An 18,325-nucleotide genomic window follows, 5' to 3' on the forward strand; every position below is an offset into this window, starting at 1 on the left:
TAAGGTTCTACTTTCTCCAAAGGAATGCAGTTCAGGCACTTTAAGAGCAGAGCCTTGGTAAGCAAGATTGTTGGACTCCTGCCTTGGAGGAGCCAGGTGCGGGATTGGATCCAAGCAAGCTTAGCATTAGATGGGCACCATATTTAGGAGGTCACCATTTACGGGAAGGGAATCTTCGTTCTCCAATTGACCTGCCCGAACACCACCCTAGCCCTAGTGGAGTAGAGTCCCATTTTCCTTGGCCCGCACCTTGTTTATTTCGTCCCCTGGTACAATGGGTTCACAGTTGACCGCATGGAATCGACACATCATGTGCATCATTTTCTGGTGATGCTCCACTTCACGGGGCTTCCGAGGGAGTACTGACCCATTTTCCCTCCATCAAGGGGTGCTTTTGGCACAATGTTTCCTACCATCTTCAATAGCCTCATCGTGGCAGATGACGGGGTCCTCAATTTGGGGTGATTGTAGAGTGTTTTGAGAGTCGAGACCCTTCCATAAGGGATCTTCCTCAAGACTCTTGAAGGAGGAGAGTTTTGACAAAGGATTGAGGTTTCTGGCTTATCAGGCGAGTGCCTTCGTTGCAGACAAATGGGCCACTAGGCACGGGCTTCCGCAGTCTCATCAAGGGCAGCAGAGGGATTTTCATGCGGACACAGCTCAATGTGAAGGAGTTTCATGCAGAACAGAGCCCAAAGTTCGTCTAGGCAGCAGCAGGAGTCCAAACACTTGAGTAGAGCCTTCAGAGGGGGTTCGGACTAGGGTGGAGAGAAAGAAGTCTAGCAAGAGGACCGCAAGACCCGCAAGCAGTGAGTCAGACTTACAATGGTCGATGGCAGATTGGGCAATAGCTTTTAGGTAAAGGATCAAACAATAGCTAAAGGAAACCAAGAGTACTTGCAAATAGATAATGAGAAAGTACAAAGGAGTGGCCTATATGGCCGCCAAGTCTACCATATGGTTGACCAATGAAGTCACCTCTATGAGTTGACTTGACCTACAAGGCATATACCAAGGCTAAGTGCTAACAAACCTCCTCCATGGTATGGCTGAAGTATCCTAGAAACATCTCAGGAATACCAGGAATCTATATCATGGTTTCACATGTTCGTCCAAGATGGATATAGCAATCTATGATAGTATACGCAAATCATCATCACGTAATAAATGGAGCCAAGTGTAAGGCAAGCCAAAAAACCTCAATCTGGGGTCACGGTAGAGCCTTTGTGAAGAGATTTGCTAAGTTGTCCTCCATGGGAACATAGGACAATTGTACTTCTCTAGCTTACAGTCACTCTCGAACATAATGATAATGAACCTCAATGTGCTTTGTATGCACATGAAACACTGGATTACGCACAACCGAAAAGCACTCTGGCTGTCAGTGTAAATGGTAGTAGAAGCTGGCTAGTTGAGGAGAAACAAAAGCCTGCAGTCCTCAAATTGGAAGGGGTCTAATGTGAGAAAATGAAAGCAAGAGCAAGAGTAAGCAAGATGAAGAGTGAGCTGAACGTAGGTCACTCCCAAAGTGTACTGAAATGAATTGAAGTACAAGACAAGAGATGAGGGTTTTGTCTAAGTCACAAACCCTATCTAATCACTAACCGTAGTTAGAGATTAAACTGTGGTTAGGGGGAAAACCTCTAAGAGCGAAAAGTGCCCCTAATTCACTTATTACATTACATTGGCCACTGCCTAGAATATAATAATAATTATAACACCCCCTTGCAGTGCCAATGTGGTATACAAGGTAGTGATGAATCACCAAAAGAAGATAAGTTTAGGGCACTGCGAAATGCCTCAAACTTCTCACGTGGAAGTGCTTTGGTGAAGATGTTTGCAACATTGTCATGTGTTGACACATAGATCATACTCATCTCCCCTACATGCAACTTCTCTCTAACAAAATATAATGAACCTCAATGTGCTTTGTGCGAGCATGAAACACAGGATTCTTTGCCACTGCTATAGCACTCTGACTATCGGTGAGAATTGGAGAAGGACCCTCCAATAAGAGACGAAGATCAGCGAACAAACGTCGCAGCCAAACACACTCAGCTGTCGCTGTGAAAGTTGCCCTGTACTCAGCTTCACATGAGGAAGTAGTCACTGTATCTAGTATGCTACATGTCTTCATTCTAGGGTACCTCCTAAATGCATCATTTACCCCTCTCTTGGGATATCATTGAAATCATTTGCCCCTTGGCACATTCAATGCACTTAGACCCCTTAGCCTTAGATCCACCTAGTCTTGTGTCATGTCACCCTCACCAAAGACCTTGACCTTGATTCCTTTTTTATCATTTACATGAAGCTCAAATAAATATAATACAAACATTGATCCTTTAAAGGAAAATGCCGACTGACCCTTCGAAGGTCATGTTGCCTCAACTTGAGTGTAACATTCCTTCCCTCTTCAGGCATCAGTGTCCTCCATGATAAAGTATGGGAACACTCTCTGTAACTGGTATACGGATTCCCAGGTAGCTTCTGATGGAGGTAAACCATGCCATGCAACCAACACCGTGGGTATCTTCCGATTGCGTACTTGCATTGTTTCTCGGTCCAGGATTCTTGTTGGTTTGCGTCCTGCATTATCCTCTATCTCCTGAAACAAAACAACACCCTCGATTAGTGAGTCACTTGTATGCAAAAATTTCTTTAAACGAGAAACATGAAACATTGGGTGCACCTTACAACCCTGTGGTAATTCTAAATTATAGGCTACCTTGCCTATTCTTTTTAGAATTAACCACGGCCCACAATATCGGGGTGATAACTTAGCACACTCTCTTGCAGTCAAAGACATAGAGTGCGAAGGAACTCTGAGAAAAACTTTTTCTCCTTCCTTAAATTCTCTAATGGGTCTGTTTTCATCCGCATACGCCTTAGCTCTATCCATAGCTTGGTGGATGTTAGATCTCGCAAGTGCTAGCATCTCCCGCATCTGAACCACAAAGTTCGTGGCACTAGGCACTTTCTGAGGTACTCCAACTGTAGTTGGATTCGTTGGTCTATAACCATAGTTCAGCTCAAACGAACTGAACCCTGTAGAGGAATGTTTTCTATCATTGTATGCAAATTCTAACAGTGGCAACCACTTGTCCCATGTATGTTGCCTCAATGACACATATGCTCTAAGCATATCCTCTAAAATTTGGTTGATTCTTTCCGTCTGACCATCCGTTTCTGGATGATCCCCACTACTCATTCCCAACAGAGTCCATAGTGTCTCAAACAGTGCAGTCCAAAAATGACTAGTAAATTTGACATCCCTGTCTGACACTATGGATTTGGGTAATCCATGCAAACGAAATATATGTTTAATAAACAAATCCGCCACTTGCGGGGCACTAACAGACTCTCTAGTTGGAATGAAGTGAGCCATCTTGGTAAGACGATCAACTATCACAAGGATAGAATCATATCTACCTTGTATCGTAGGCAGAGACCTATAATAAAGTCCATGGAAATGCTCTCCCACCTACCTAGTGGTATTTCCAAAGGTTGTAAAAGTCCGGGTAGCTTCACCTGCTCTGCCTCACTTACCTGACATGAAAAACGACGTGTCACATATTCATGAATATGTTTTTTCATTTTTGGCCAAAAGAAATCTCGCTTCACAAGATCATATGTTTTCTCGACTCGTGGATGTTTCGCACATGGGCTATCATGGCATTGTTGAATGACTCTTTGCCTGAGATCATTCTAATGAGGTACTACTACCTTGCCATTTCTTTTCAACATACCATCTCTTATGGTATATCTTGCATAAGTTTGGCCTTTTCTGGATGTCAGGTCATCCTTTTCCCCGGGTTTGAACACATGAGCCTTAGGCCAAAGGCTCTGGACGAACTTGTCCACCTTTTGAGTTTCTCTAATCTCGGTCATTAGAGCACTCTCTAATACCGTGAAACTCATATTATGCATAATGCGTGACAACGCATCAGCAACTTTATTATCCTTCCCCCTGCGGTACCGAATCGACAAGTTAAACTCCTACATGAGTTCTACCCACCTAGCTTGGTGGCCTCTCAAGTCAAGTTGTTTACAAAAATGTTTCAGAGTATCATGATCAACATATAAAACTCTGACCCATATAAATAATGTCTCCATGTTTTCAGAGCATGGACAACAGCATACAACTCTAATTCATGAGTTGGCCAATTTCGTTGAGAGGGAGAAAGCTTCTTGCTTTCAAAGGATACTGGCCTTCCCTCTTGGAGGAGAACTACTCGTACCGCAATGCCACTTGCATCGGTTTCAAGGAAAAACGGTTTCGGGGGATCAACTATTTTTAACACTAGTCCTGAGACCACAGCTTCTTTTATGGTGTTAAAACTCTCCTGTTGATTTTGTCCCCATATAAAAGGTACTTTATTTGAGGTCAGATCAGTCAATGGCGATACTATTTCGGAATATCCTTTGATATGCCTTCGATAAAATATGACAAATCCCAAGAATGATCGCAAAGCGGTCAAACTCTGAGGGATAGGCCAAGTTAGTATCGCAGCCACTTTCTTTGGATCCATTTCTACCCCCTCAGGAGTAATAATGAATCCTAAATATTCAAGTCTTACCATACACAGTACAGTTTTCTTTTTATTTACATAAAGACTGGCTTTCCTCAAAGTATTGAACACTATTCTTAAGTGTTCGTGATGCTCAACAATACTTTTGCTGAACACAAGAATATCGTCAATAAAATGTACTACAAACTTTCCGATATACGGACGTAGTAAATTATTCATAAGCATGACGAATGTAGCTGGAGCATTGGTAAGTCCAAACGGCATTATCAAAAATTCATAATATCCAAACCTGCTTCTAAAAGCGGTTTTATGCACATCCTCGGCTCTAATATGGATCTGATGGTAGCCACATTTAAGATCTATCTTACTGAAAATTACGGCTCCATGTAATGCATCTAGCAATTCATCGATCCGAGCCATTGGATACCTGTGCTTAATAAAGATATTATTCAATGCTCTGTAATCTATACAGAGGCGAAAAGTATCATCTTTTATTTTGTTAAATATCACTGGTGAAGCAAAAGGTGAGAAACTGGGTTGAATCTGCCCCAGCTTGAGGTATTCTTCCAGTTGTCTTCGTACCTCCGCTTCTTCGGTAAAACTTAACCTATAAGGAGGTCTATTTACAGGTTCTGTCCCCGGGATTAATTCAATCTTATGCTGAACATTCCGCTTTGGAGGTAACCCATAAGGTAACTAATCCCTAAAACAATCAGAGAACTCCTCTGCTATTTGATCAGCCAGCTTGGCCATCTCTCCATTTTGGGTAACATCAGTGCTAGCTGAAGAACCATCAATCGGCTCTACCGATGCTGTACAAAGAAATAAAAACTCTTCTTGAGCTTTTCGAACTTCCATTACGGAAACCAACGGTCCTTGAGGTATATCTTTTTCACCTCGTAAGACATATAGCACATCATTCATCTTGAATTGATAAATGTGCTTTTGGCTGGATTCTTTCTAAAATGCCAAGCCTTACCCAAGGCTATGTCTGCGTGAGCAAGCTTTGTTATTTCAAAATCAAGCTTCTTAGCATAGTCCTGAATTCGAAGTTGCAACTGGGTAACCCTTTGGTCCCATACTTCAGTTGAACTTCCGTCTGCCATTCTGATTGTATATGCATAGTCAGTTGGGCTAGTCTTTAATTTCAGCCTCTTTACAAGCTTGGAGTTAATTACATCGTGCGTTGACGCAGAGTCAAACAACACAATGACGTCATGATTAGCTACTTGTCCCTTCATCTTAATTAACTCCGTATCGTTAAAGGCTGTATATCCCGTTACTGCAGGCTTTGATAGGACATTATCAGATGCACTAGTTACTAGCTTAGCAATAGACACACATAACAAAACAGGTACTGACCTTTGAGAAGATCCCGCTAGCTGAATCTGCATCTGTTCTGCTCTGGGACTTCCCTCCATTTCCACATCACATTCTGAGATCACCATCTCAGCCATCCGACGATCCTTGTTTCGTGGACAATCTTTGCACTGATAAGGCTGAAGGCATCCAAAACACAAGCCTTCTCTCCTCGCTTTTTCTCTTTGCTCTGGGTTCAAAGAAGACTTCGACCAAGCTCGGGCTGCCATTGGTGTTACTTTTCTTTTTATTTCAATGGTGGTACTTGGTTTAGGAGTCTCAACTCGCTTCACCTGCTTGGCTTGACCACTAGGCTGTGAGGCACTCCCTTTGCTAATCCACTTCTTTTTAAACCCAGTGTTCTTCGGGTACTCATACCGAGTCCCAACCTGCACAAACCCACTTGGTCTGTTCCCTTTGGCATCTTCATAATTCAGGGCTATGGCAATTGCTTCATCTAGCGTGTTCGCATACTTAACCCGAACTTCCATCTTGATCCGATCATTCAATCCAAAGATAAAATCTTTTACCTGGATTGACTGAGGTAGGGGTTCATAAACTTTCATTACACTTTCTTTGAACTTATCAGTGTATTCTGCCACTGATAAATTTCTCTGACGAAGGTTTCGATACTGATCCCAAGCTTGGGATGCTTCGTCAGGAGGTAAGAAGTGTTTTCTAAATTCTTTTTAAAACCCCTCCTAAGTAGTGGATGCCACTCCATCTTTTTGCTGTTTTATCTACCACCTATCCACTGCCTCATTAAACATATGGGTGGCCTCGCGGATTTTCTTCATATCATTCCTGATTTCACAAATGGCGAAGGCCTCGTCCCATTTGTGTCACCAGGTCTCTATGATATCGGAACTATGGTCAGACATCCGACCAGAATACTTTTCTGGCCTATAATTGGCAATATTAGGCACCTTAGCCCTCCTAGGCTCGACCGTATGAACACTGGATTCAGGCTCCATTTGGGCTTTACCTTTCTCTTCACGAGATGGTCTGGTAGACATACTATGAACCATTTTTCTAAGCTCAGATTGCCCTACATTTGCTTGTAACTATTGCGCTAAAATTTGTTGCAAGGCATCCTCCAATAATGCAATTCTACCAGATAGTGTATGGCCTACTGGGCGCGACACCTGCGGGGTCGGCCGGACTTCCGATTCTATGGGATCCACCCTAGAAGCTTCTTCTTCTACTTCCATTTAGGTCGATGGGGTTGTTTTTAAAAATAAATAAATAAAACACCGCCTAAAACTGTATTTACAAACTACTTTTCAATCTTATAACCACAAAATGTGCCTAAACAGGCGTCACCATCAACTGAAAATAGCTGAGAACCAAGATGAATATCTTTTCCCTATACTAGGGAAATATCTGCAATCTCAAATAGCTCAAACACCGAGGGCAAATAACTAGCATATACTACAACAAAACTTAAAAGGCATAGAAAGCTCCTTGGTCATATTTTTGTTGCATGAAGAGATCCACTTGTCCCTACACGCCACTCCCAATCAGTATTTATCACCTGTCTTGTGACCACGAACATGTGGGACCACCTACCCTTTCCTCAAGCTCACGCACCAACGAGATCACCTGTGGGAGAACTTAGACGCCTAGAAGTTTCTTGACGATGAGTCTTTTCTGATCCAAAGCGTTTTATCGAACTTGGGCAAAAGGCGGCACAAATTTTTCAGTGCATTTATAATTTCAACCTTAGCGCTACACACGTGAGGTAAGAGTTCCGAGCACCAACACTCGCATGACCACAACTCGGAGGAAATGGGTTCCCTGATGACGACCAATGAGCAAAGTAGGATCGACGTCCACAAAGCTCCTTTCCACTAAACAAATGGACCTTGGTATCGAACTCCAAGCGCCCTTCAAGTAGCACATGCAAGTCTCGTGGCGACACAATAGCCCTCTGCTAGCAGTCGTGAACTCCTGCTACCTCACCTTCAAATCGTCAACCGCTCATTAGATTCCCGTCACAAAGCCCATGCACAGCCTTCATCTTTGACTCCAATCCGGTGCGGCTTTGTGTGCATTTCTTCCTACCAAACCACTAGCTCACACGATTCGCTGACGATCTACACCCGCACGACAGACCAAGGCAAGCCCAACACAACACCTCAATCGTACTTTGCACTCTGAGCGAAGCGTTGCTCCAAACTCCCACAGTCTGATGCAATCATGTGACCAGCACTCTGATACCAAAATCCCACAGCCTGATGCAATCCTGTGACCAACACTCTGATACCAAAATCTTACGTATATAAACTGTTAACGCCTAACTTTCTCTGTAAATCATGGGCATAGGCACACACACTTTCCTCCCAACCAACCTCGGTGGTAGCAAACTCATCAAGATCTAAAAATTTACGTGAAAGCTCCTGCTTGCAAAGTTCCACTGAGCCCCAATTCCCTAGATGGATCTAGTATGCCACATGTCTTCATTCTAGGGTACCTCCTAAATGCATCATTTACCCCTCTCTTGGGATATCATTGAAATCATTTGCCCCTTGGCACATTTAATGCATTTAGACCCCTTAGCCTTAGATCCACCTAGTCTTGTGCCATGTCACCCTCACCAAAGACCTCACCTTGATTCCTTTTTGATCATTTACATGAAGCTCAAACAAATATAATACAAACATTGATCCTTTAAAGGAAAATGTCGACTGACCCTTCCGAGGTCATGTTGCCTCAACTTGAGTGTAACATGCAGGAAGAAGGTGAAGGAAGGGGTGGGAGAGGCGACATGAAGTGAAGTGGCGGGGAGGCTAATGTGGGTGGGATCAGCATGGGAGAAGGGAGGGTGGAAGGGGTAGGGGAGGCGACATGAAGTGAAGTGAGGGGGAGGCTAATGTGGGTGGGATCACCATGGGAGAAGGGAGCACAGTAAATAGTCAAGACTGATCTTGAAGCCTCATTTGAGAAGTCAGATTTGGGACCATTCCATTATTTCTTGGGAATTTAGTGTATGCAGTCAGAAAGGGGTATTATCATGAAACAGTCCAAGTATATAAAAGGGCTGCTGCACATGTTCGACTCCAGAATTGTAAGCTAATTTTAACTCCGGTTGTACCTGGGTTAAGCTGTCGATGTGTAATGGATGTGAGTCTTCTGATGCTACATATATACAGCAAAGCTGTTGGCTGCCTCATTTACCTATGCAACATATGTCCAGACATTCAGTTTGGGGTGTAGGACAGATCAGCCTGACCTATTGTCCTACACATGACAATTTCGCAGATCTTTTCACCAATGCATTATCTAGAGGAAAGTATGAAGCTTTCGGCAAAGCATTAGGCTTGATTCCTTGTGACGTGATTGATCTACTCCCTGTACATGTTTACATTGCTACTACAGGGGGCATTAGTTGAATATTGATAGTGTGGCGTGAACACTCCTTGGGGCACTTTTTACCTCCAACTAGGAGGGTTCCCCTCCCTTAGGATTAGGTCTTTATGTCCCATTTTACCTTTTGACATTTCATATTAGCACTTCAGCTTTCTTGTGCTCTTCACAACTGTTTTGTTCTACTCCACTCTCTATCTTCCTATACCCCAAAAGAAACTAACCAAGCACCAACGTAGAGTTGTGTATGCATATTCGTGCATCTTGCATGTGCACCTTGTGTCTCTGTCTACGGGTGCATGTGCCAATGGGTAACTGCATCGATGGCTGTGAGTATGTTGGAGATAATAGTGGAGGTTGTTTTGGGTTCTGGTTTACAAGATTCGCATACTCAGCCTCTAAGTATGACTTATCTTAATTTGAAAATTAAGCAGGTACGATTAGAACACATACTTGAAAGAATGGCATCCATTTTACAAGGTGCAAACACTGAGAGACCATCACAAGTCTTAGACAACTTGTACATTGGAGGGGCTTTGGCAGCTAGGTCTCTACATACTTTACAACATATTGGTATAACTCATATTTTGTGCCTTTGTCCAAGTGAGATTGAGGCATTTGGAGGGGAGTTTTCACAGGCCTTTCAGTACAAGGAAATCAAGGTGATCAGTATGGCTCTAACTTTCATAGATAATCACTGTGTTTGAATGGAATTTTCCTTGTCTATATTATCATATTGCTATTTTAGGACTTCATTTTCTTTTGATATGTATGGATGAACGCACTCCTGAGCTTCTCCAAATCTTGAACAGTAGAAGCTGGGGAAACTTTACTGTGGTGATGCTTTGCAAATTTATACTTCAATTGTAAATTATTCACTAGGTCTTATTAAGTGCTTTGTTCCATGCTCTTTACCAAACTAATGTTTTAGGAGGTGAGTGCTTGGTTTTGGTTTGTCTGTGCATGTAACTATGTTAAAAGGAAGATAGCAAATGACTTCCTCCTAAGCCTGAGCGAACCCAAGGGGCAATCACGAACTGCTAGAGAAGGTCGAAGAGGGTGTGAACTGAAACGAAGGCCTTGCTAGCTTCAGAATTGAATGAGCACCAAGCTGAGACTGTCGTGAATTCCAAGAAGCTGATCACAAAATGGGGAGCAGCCAGACATGCTTTCCAATAACACCCAAGCTGCACTGAAGAACTTGAGCTTCCAATGCGGGATGAAGGCAAAGGGCATTAACAACAGACGAACATGCTATTGCGGGGAGGGGGGGGTTGCAACAACGAGTAGGGAGCAGTTGCTGGGTCTTCCCTTTGAGGATTTCGATTAGGCAGCTCCGTGTTTCCTCACACTAGCCACACATTGAGATTGGCGGGTCGAGCGAGTGGGCCCTATGTGATCTGCAAGAGATTGAGTCAAAGGAGCACTTTGCTTTTAGAAGCCGTGTGTACTATGTGATCTGAGGTCATCACCTCTGTCTTTTCTAGGATGGATTCAGACCCCTCTGTAGCCTCTTGTCTCACCAAGATCGAAGACATTTGGCAACTTTCATTCATGAGGCCATATGACACAATGACCAGTTGCTCAAGGTGCATAGACAAGATCATGGCACTCAATGAGACACCACCCAGAGTGAGATCATTGAGTTTTTCTTATCGAATAGCACGGACTAGGAGGCCCAAGGGAGATGGCATTGCTGAGGCCCGGAGCAAGAGATATGATAGACCCACTAACATATCAATGCATAAATCAAGCTTGGGGAACTCCCTCTATGTTCAGTTGACCTGAGGCATAATTGACAAGTGTGATAGCTACACTTGTCGTGCGCAGAGCCATAGCTAGGAGACCACATTGGACCAATGCATATTGACCAACGCTAGTGCTCTATCACAGGTCTTATGCTGTAGCTGACCAAAGTAATGCCACACTATAGCTGCTATCGTTTCCATGGGCTCAGACACTTTTTACTAGTGTTTATGTTTATGTTGTATTTACTATCACCCATTCAGCTCATTGTATTTGGTTTTCCCCTTTAGTCTTACGAAGAATTTAATAAGATCTCTCTCTCTCTCTCTCTTTCTCTCTCTCTCTCTCTCTCTCTCTCAGGATGGTCGGCCCACTATCACCAATTGATCCACTTCCATGACCAGGTCTGTATTGGGCTCTACGTGCTTGAGATGCGCCGACACAGAGAGACCCTACTACATCAGATCAGAGAGTAGCAGGAGGCGATCATACCACAGGATACACAGGCTGACCAAACATAGCGGCATGTCACAGATTTCTATGCATTTGAGTCAGCTCTAGGACACACTGGAGTGGAGGAGGAGGAGCTAGCTGCTATGCGGGCAGTTTGGATTACCGAGAGAGGATTGCAGAGACCATCCACGACACGGAGAGCGACTAGCGTGCACTTGATTGAGGTCCGCCCTATCATAGCGTTCCTCAGAGCGAACCGCCCGAGACGAGGGGTCACTCTGAACATAGCTCAACGGGTTTAGAGATCGAGGAGACCACACCCCCCTTTGACACCACAGCATGAGACAGTCAGACAAACTCAGATCCGAGACATTTTCACCGCTCAGTGTCGGGTTACGGTTTCTGAGTTCTAGCTCTTGCTCTCAGCTTGCTCCAAATAACAGATAGCACACGATATCATATGATATGATATGTGTTGTAGTTGACTTTGCTTGAGCTACTGAGCTCTCTTTATTTCAGCATAGTACTCAGCAAGGGCCTTAGCGCACCCTTTGCTCCAGCCCTTTGTGGCTTGTGTGAGTTTTTTCCCTTTTGGTGTCACTTTGTCCCATAGGCTCGCGAGGCCTCCCGTGGACGTTAATATATCTTTCTTTGTTTCTTTCTCTCTCACGAGTGATGGACTACGAGGATCAGCATTGCCTAGCTCTTTATGTCAGGGAGGCCACTATGCTTCGACGAGACTACCTTAGAGACCATCAGCACAGACCGGAGCGTGATAGAGCCCAGCCTGATAGAGCTCAGGCACACGCTATACCAGAGGACAGAGACCAGGAGGAGCACGAGGAGGTCAGAGCTCACACAGGACACATGCCTCCACCCTGTGGATGTACATATGAGATGGTTTGTAGACGCCGCAGGATCTTGTTACATAGGGGACGTACTCGTCGCTTCATCTCCAGACGATCCAGGATGATGGCAGCTTTTCGGAGGAGACTTACTCATGGAGATCTCGCCCCACCAGCCGCTCACCTCACCTTTGCTCAGATTTGTACTCTCATAGCAGGAGGCAGAGTCGATGGATAGGATTTCCAGTATTATTTTGGTTCTCAGACTCCGTGACACCTGGACTTGTATCTTTGCATTGGCATATTGTACTCATCCCCCCATTTTGCACCCAGGGGCGGTTTCCTTGCATCTAGTTTACTTTGTATTTAGGCTCAGATTTGACATTATGTACTTTCACTTGCATTGTATTGCGTAGCACTTAGATGATATTCGACGATGCCTCTTCTTTGTGGCACGTTGATTTTGTGCTATCTTGTATGCAGAGTTCTTGATGTCCCATGGGCCCATTTTGGCCTTTAGTGGACAATAATACACTTTCTTTCTTTCTTTCTTTCTCTCTCTCTTCGTGATACATGGACTTGTATCTTTGCATTGACATATTGTACTCATCCCCCCATTTTGCACCCAGGGGCGGTTTCCTTGCATCTAGCTTACTTTGTATTTAGGCTCGGATTTGACATTATGTACTTTCACTTGCATTGTATTGCGTAGCACTTAGATGATATTCGACGATGCCTCTTCTTTGTGGCACGTTGATTTTGTGCTATCTTGTACGCAGAGTTCTTGATGTCCGATGGGCCCATTTTGGCCTTTAGTGGACAATAATACACTTTCTTTCTTTCTTTCTTTCTCTCTCTCTCTGTGTGTCTGTGTATCTGTCTGTCTGTCTGTCTGTCTCTCTCTCTCTCTCCCCCCCGTGGCTGCTCCAGCTCACCTGTCCATGGCACTTTGGACCTCATACCTCTACTGTGCATTCCTCCAGCACAAAAAACAGAGACCAGTCCACCATTACATCAAGATTCCAAGCAAGGATAGTGGTGATCTACAAGACTGTTTTGCACAACGCCTACACGAGGATGTGTAGAGGGTACTTGGGGAAAGCAAGCCTTAGAAACTGCTATGGCAGCCATCTCAACAAGAACACCTCATAGGGGCACATCGGATGTGCTCACCTGCCTGAACAAGATATGTCCTGCATTTATAGAAAAGATTGACAGCTTGGAGGCCACAAATGTGGCACTAATGATGGAGAAAGCTCATGCGGACAAGACACTAGTTGAGATAAAGAATCAGGGAGGGAAAATACAAGAAGAATGGAGGAAAGAAAAGTCCAAGAAGGAGGATTGGGAGAAGGAAGAAGTGGGGTGGGAAACTGAGAAAACCAATTTCCAAGGCAAGGTACATGCATTGGGGATTGAATTGCAAGAACTAAAATATTTGAAAGCCACTGCAGAGGGAGGCTGCAAGGCCATGAGAGCTCAAAGAAGAATGCAACTCTCAAGAACGAGATGGCAGCCAAGCAGGCCACCATGAACAGAAAACATGCTCACTAAGAGGAACGAGGAGGTGATTGAATGGACTACAGTGGTGAAAAAGGGATCAACAGCCCCTAAGGAGTTTATTTTTTAGGCTTTGGAAAAAAAAAAGAGAAGGACCAGCAAGGCACTGAATATTTTTCTAAGAGGCCTAATAGTAGGAGAAACCCCAATGGCAGAGGCCAAAACCTTGCTCACTAAGATGGGGGTCAACCTCACATACGAGGCAGCTTGGAGGGTAGGCAAGGCAGAGATACCAACTAGGCCATTGGTGGTGAAACTCCGGACTGCAACGGACAGGTCTACCCTCATGAGCATGAGGGCAACTTTGAAAGGGACTAGAATATATTTAGATGATGATCTCGCCCTCCTACAGCAAGAGCACAAAAGGGAGAAAATGATATGCATGATGGCAGCAAGAGAATCAGGGAAATGTGCTGCCTACAGGGATGGTAAAGTAATTATCGTGGTGAGAGTAGATAGAGAAAAGAAGCAAGAAGGGGAGTGTGGACAGCATGATGGTGTTGGGCCCATGGGATGAGTGCACAAGGTAGACTGAAAATGGCAATATGGAACTGCAATGGCACCCTCCGGTCCAATCTGGGAGGTTTCTCAGAGACATCCACCGATAGAGACATGATTTTTTACACATAGACGCATTAGAGCAGGATTCAGGGTTTTGGAGGTGTAGCTGTCCTTTTTAGATCACATCTGAGAGCATTCATAGCTATGGTACATAGACAGGAGCATGCACGAATGTGGATCAGAGTCCGGCTACCGGATGCACGACCGATCTTCATTGTAGTGTGCTATATCCCCGTAGATAGAGAAAAGAAGGAAGAAGGGGAGATGGACAGCATGACGGTGTGGGGCCCATGGGATGAGTGCACAAGGTAGACTGAAAATGGCAATATGGAACTGCAATGGCACCCTCCGGTACAATCTGAGAGGTTTCTCAGAGACATCCACTGATAGAGACATGATTTTCTACACACAGACGCATTAGAGCCTAGAGAGAGGGATGCCCACGGTGACAAGATATACTTAGGAGTCAGCCCATAGGAGAGAGATGAGGAGAGATAGTGGGATTCGGGGTTTTGGAGGTGTAGCTGTCCTTTTTAGATCACATCTGAGAGCATTCATAGCTGTGGTACATAGAGAGGAGCATGCACGAATGTGGATATGACTCCGGCTACTGCATGCACGATTGATCTTCTTTGCGGTGTGCTATATCCCCACAGATACATCATCCTATGCACATGAGGTCAATGGAAAGGGACACAGTCCATATGAAACGCTATATGATGACATCACATAATTTTTGAGGCAAAGAGACATCCTCCTCCTAGGTGACTGCAATGCACGCACAAGGGATATATAGGTGGGCTTGCTAGACTTTGCATCTCATTGCCTCATAGTATCGGAACTAGACCCTGTAGAGCTTGGGATAGTTAGGGACTTAGCAGATGCACCACATGTGACAGGGTTTCCCACATGGTGGTGGGACTAGTACAAGGGATTATTTAATGGGTACCCTAGCCCTTGTACCACAAATACATGACTTCATTGTGTCCCCCCCTCTCCCCCACTTGGTGCTGACCACCCTTACCTAGCTTTTAGCATCTCGACTACCATGCTAGCCATAGGGAGAGCTCCCTCCACACCCACTCATGTCCAGATTCATTTTGACTGTGCCCTTGATCCAGTCCATATGAGCCACTTGGCGACCCGATCCATAGCACATACTCCATTGGGGAAGATGCCTCAGAACTCTTGGTATAATGATGAATGTAGGGAGCTGAGATCTCACCTCACATGTGAGCGAACCTTAGGACAGTTGATGACACACGAGGTGCAATGGATTTCATGACGTTTGACACGTTGTAAGAGGCATGCTTTCCTCACCCACAGGATGGAGGAGGTGATCCAATCATTTTGAGGGGGTGATCCTACGATTGGATGGGGGCGTTTATATAAGGGGAAGCCACCTATTCCCATCACAAATCCAGAGGTTTGGCACACATATGCGAGATCACTTTATGATGTTCCGATGCAGGCACCACGTGATATGTCCTCCATACCCAGGCCCATGACACATCACTTGTTTACTGCACAGAACGTAGAGACAACACTTTGTCGGCTCCATACCTGAAGAGCTTAGGTTCATGAGGGATTAAGGACTGAGCATTTCGCACATGGACAGGAGGTCCTAGCTCCGATTCTAGCGCGGATGTTCAACCATGCCGTATGCCATGGCTTTCCACCTACTCGGAGCACTACCACCCTTGTGTTGATACACAAACAAGGGAACCATTGTGTCGATACACAAACAAGGGACCCCATGGACACTAGGAACTACCACACTCTTATGATTGGCCACACTTTGGAGGGGATGTAGAGACATCTAGAGGCCCTAGAGGTGTTTTGAAGGGAGAGAGATCTGACAGTCAACCTTGGGAAGACCAAGTTAATGATCTTCAATACCTCATGTGCTATGCTGCACCGACATAGCTTCACTTATCGAGATAAGCGAGTGGAAATGGTGCAATCTTATACATACTTCATAGTGCCTATTTTCAGGATGGTCCATGCAGTCAAACCACAACTCACACATGGACAAGGAGCTTTGGACCGACTAGAGAGGCACTGCTTTTAGGAGTACATTCAGGATCTGCTGACGAAGGGTTGGCTTTTCGACACCCTAGTGAGACTGACAACGATGCATGCTGCACCCTTTTCGTGGAGTGATCTTTTGGCAACAGAGTGAAGGAGATTTGAGCGGCTACAGGTGATTATGGGATCTAGAGTCCTCCTAAAAGGCTCTCCCACCTCTATTTCATGCCTCTCTCCACCCTTCCCTCCTACAAAAACCACTTTTAAATTTAGAAAAAGAGGCCCTTATGCCCCAAAACTAAGAAATAATTTTGTTAAAAGCCCCACTAACCCTCGCTCAATCAATGTGGAAACAGAATCATTTGAAGGATGATTCGGAGCAAGCCCTCAGTCCCCCGTCAGATAGTATCGGCAAAGTTTGCCATGACACCTCTCTAGGTTGATTCCATTTTCCAGACAGTGACATTCATCCATAGAGTTTGGGCCTTACCTCACTAGAGACTAACGAGGCCAACACTAGAGTCATCTAGACGTTTAGCAATGAGTCGGGTCGGTACTGTGTGGTATGCACACATATCCACTTGGTTTGCCAGTCACGGTCTCCAGATGGACCGGCTTCGCCCCTTTCAGTACAACATGGATGCACCACTGGAGCTGATTCCTCGAGATGAGATTAACGGTATCATACGCTAGATCTCCTCCAACTCCATACATCTCGGACTGGGGGATGGACTAGGAGTTCCCACCAAGATCTAGTTTTATCTCGACCACTTCTTGAGAGTATCGGAGGATGGACTCTAGTACCTTGAGGACCGAGGAGTCTCACATGCATTGAGGATTGCTATTGGACAGATGCGGGTCTCAGCTGGGGATTGAGGTTGGGAGGGCTGCAAGCATGCCCATACTGTAGCGGATCTGCACGCTATGCATGTTAGGGGAGGTTGAGATAGAGGAGCATTTCTTATGTGTCTGCCCAACCTATTATGAGATGCAAGGGAGATATCACTACCTCTTTTAGGAGGGGCACGGATTTGGCCCACTTTCATCATGACAGATCCACTTCCACGACCAGGTCTGCATTGGTCCCTATCTAATTGAGATGCAATGACATAGAGAGACGCTGCTTCGATAGATTAGACAGTAGCAGGAGGCAACCACACAATTGGAGGTTGAGGTAGTCTGAGCACAATGGCTTGTCACGGATTTCTATGTATTTGAGTCAGCTGGTGCAGGACATAGTGGGGTCGAGGAGGAGGAGCTAGTTGACATGAGGGTAGTATGGTCAGTGCGGAGAGATGGCACGACGCTTTCGAGCCAAAGATGCAGAGGCCACACAGGACACGGTGATTGACCGGAGCACTTGGCGGTCTCCTCTAAGAAGAGCTGAGATAGAGTGAACCTCCATCGTGCAAACGAGGTGTCAATCTTGACATAGACCATCGGATACAGAGGTCGAGGAGACCATGTCCTCCGCCAAAGTGAGAGACAGCTTGACAAACACAGACCTAGAATATCTTTGCAGCCTGCCGGGGAGCCACCACGGCACCGGGCTTTGGATCATGAGTCTCAGCTCTCAGCTTTTGAGCTTTTGAGCTCTTCAGTTTAGTATAGCACTCAGCAAGGGTCCTAGCACACCCTTTTCTTCAGCCCATGGAGGCTTGTACTTCGTCCCATAGGCCCGTGAGGCCTCTCAAGGACGTTAATATAAATTTCTTTCTTTCTTTCTCTCCATGTCTCTATATACCATGCTTGTGCAAACAAGGATCCTCTATGGATGCCCAGCCTGGCCGCGTGCTGTCTAGAGCTTATTGGAGAATAATAGAAACATTACATAAACATTTTCTCATAGGAGAGCTAGGGGTAAGGTACAGACAC

The 18,325-nt window shown here is 45.0% G+C and overlaps 1 protein-coding gene across 3 annotated transcripts in view; it reads left to right on the forward strand.

Annotated features, from left to right (window-relative positions):
* The window catches only part of LOC147904070 (dual specificity protein phosphatase family protein), a 147,358-nt gene that overhangs the window by 107,649 nt on the left and 21,384 nt on the right, over window positions 1-18,325 (forward strand). Inside the window, exon 9 of one of the 3 annotated variants that reach the window (XM_087370357.1) lies at window positions 9,689-9,919. The exons of 1 other annotated variant lie outside the window; for it this stretch is intronic. In XM_087370357.1, the coding sequence (XP_087226483.1) occupies window positions 9,689-9,919 (231 nt within the window). The remainder of the gene's footprint in view (window positions 1-9,688; window positions 9,920-18,325) is intronic. One more of the 3 variants, XM_087370361.1, reaches the window with a different exon arrangement.

Source organism: Dipteris shenzhenensis, chromosome 3 (assembly GCF_047967505.1).
Source record: "Dipteris shenzhenensis isolate YYH24624 ecotype China chromosome 3, Dip_SZ_1.0, whole genome shotgun sequence".
Classification (NCBI taxonomy): domain Eukaryota; kingdom Viridiplantae; phylum Streptophyta; class Polypodiopsida; order Gleicheniales; family Dipteridaceae; genus Dipteris; species Dipteris shenzhenensis.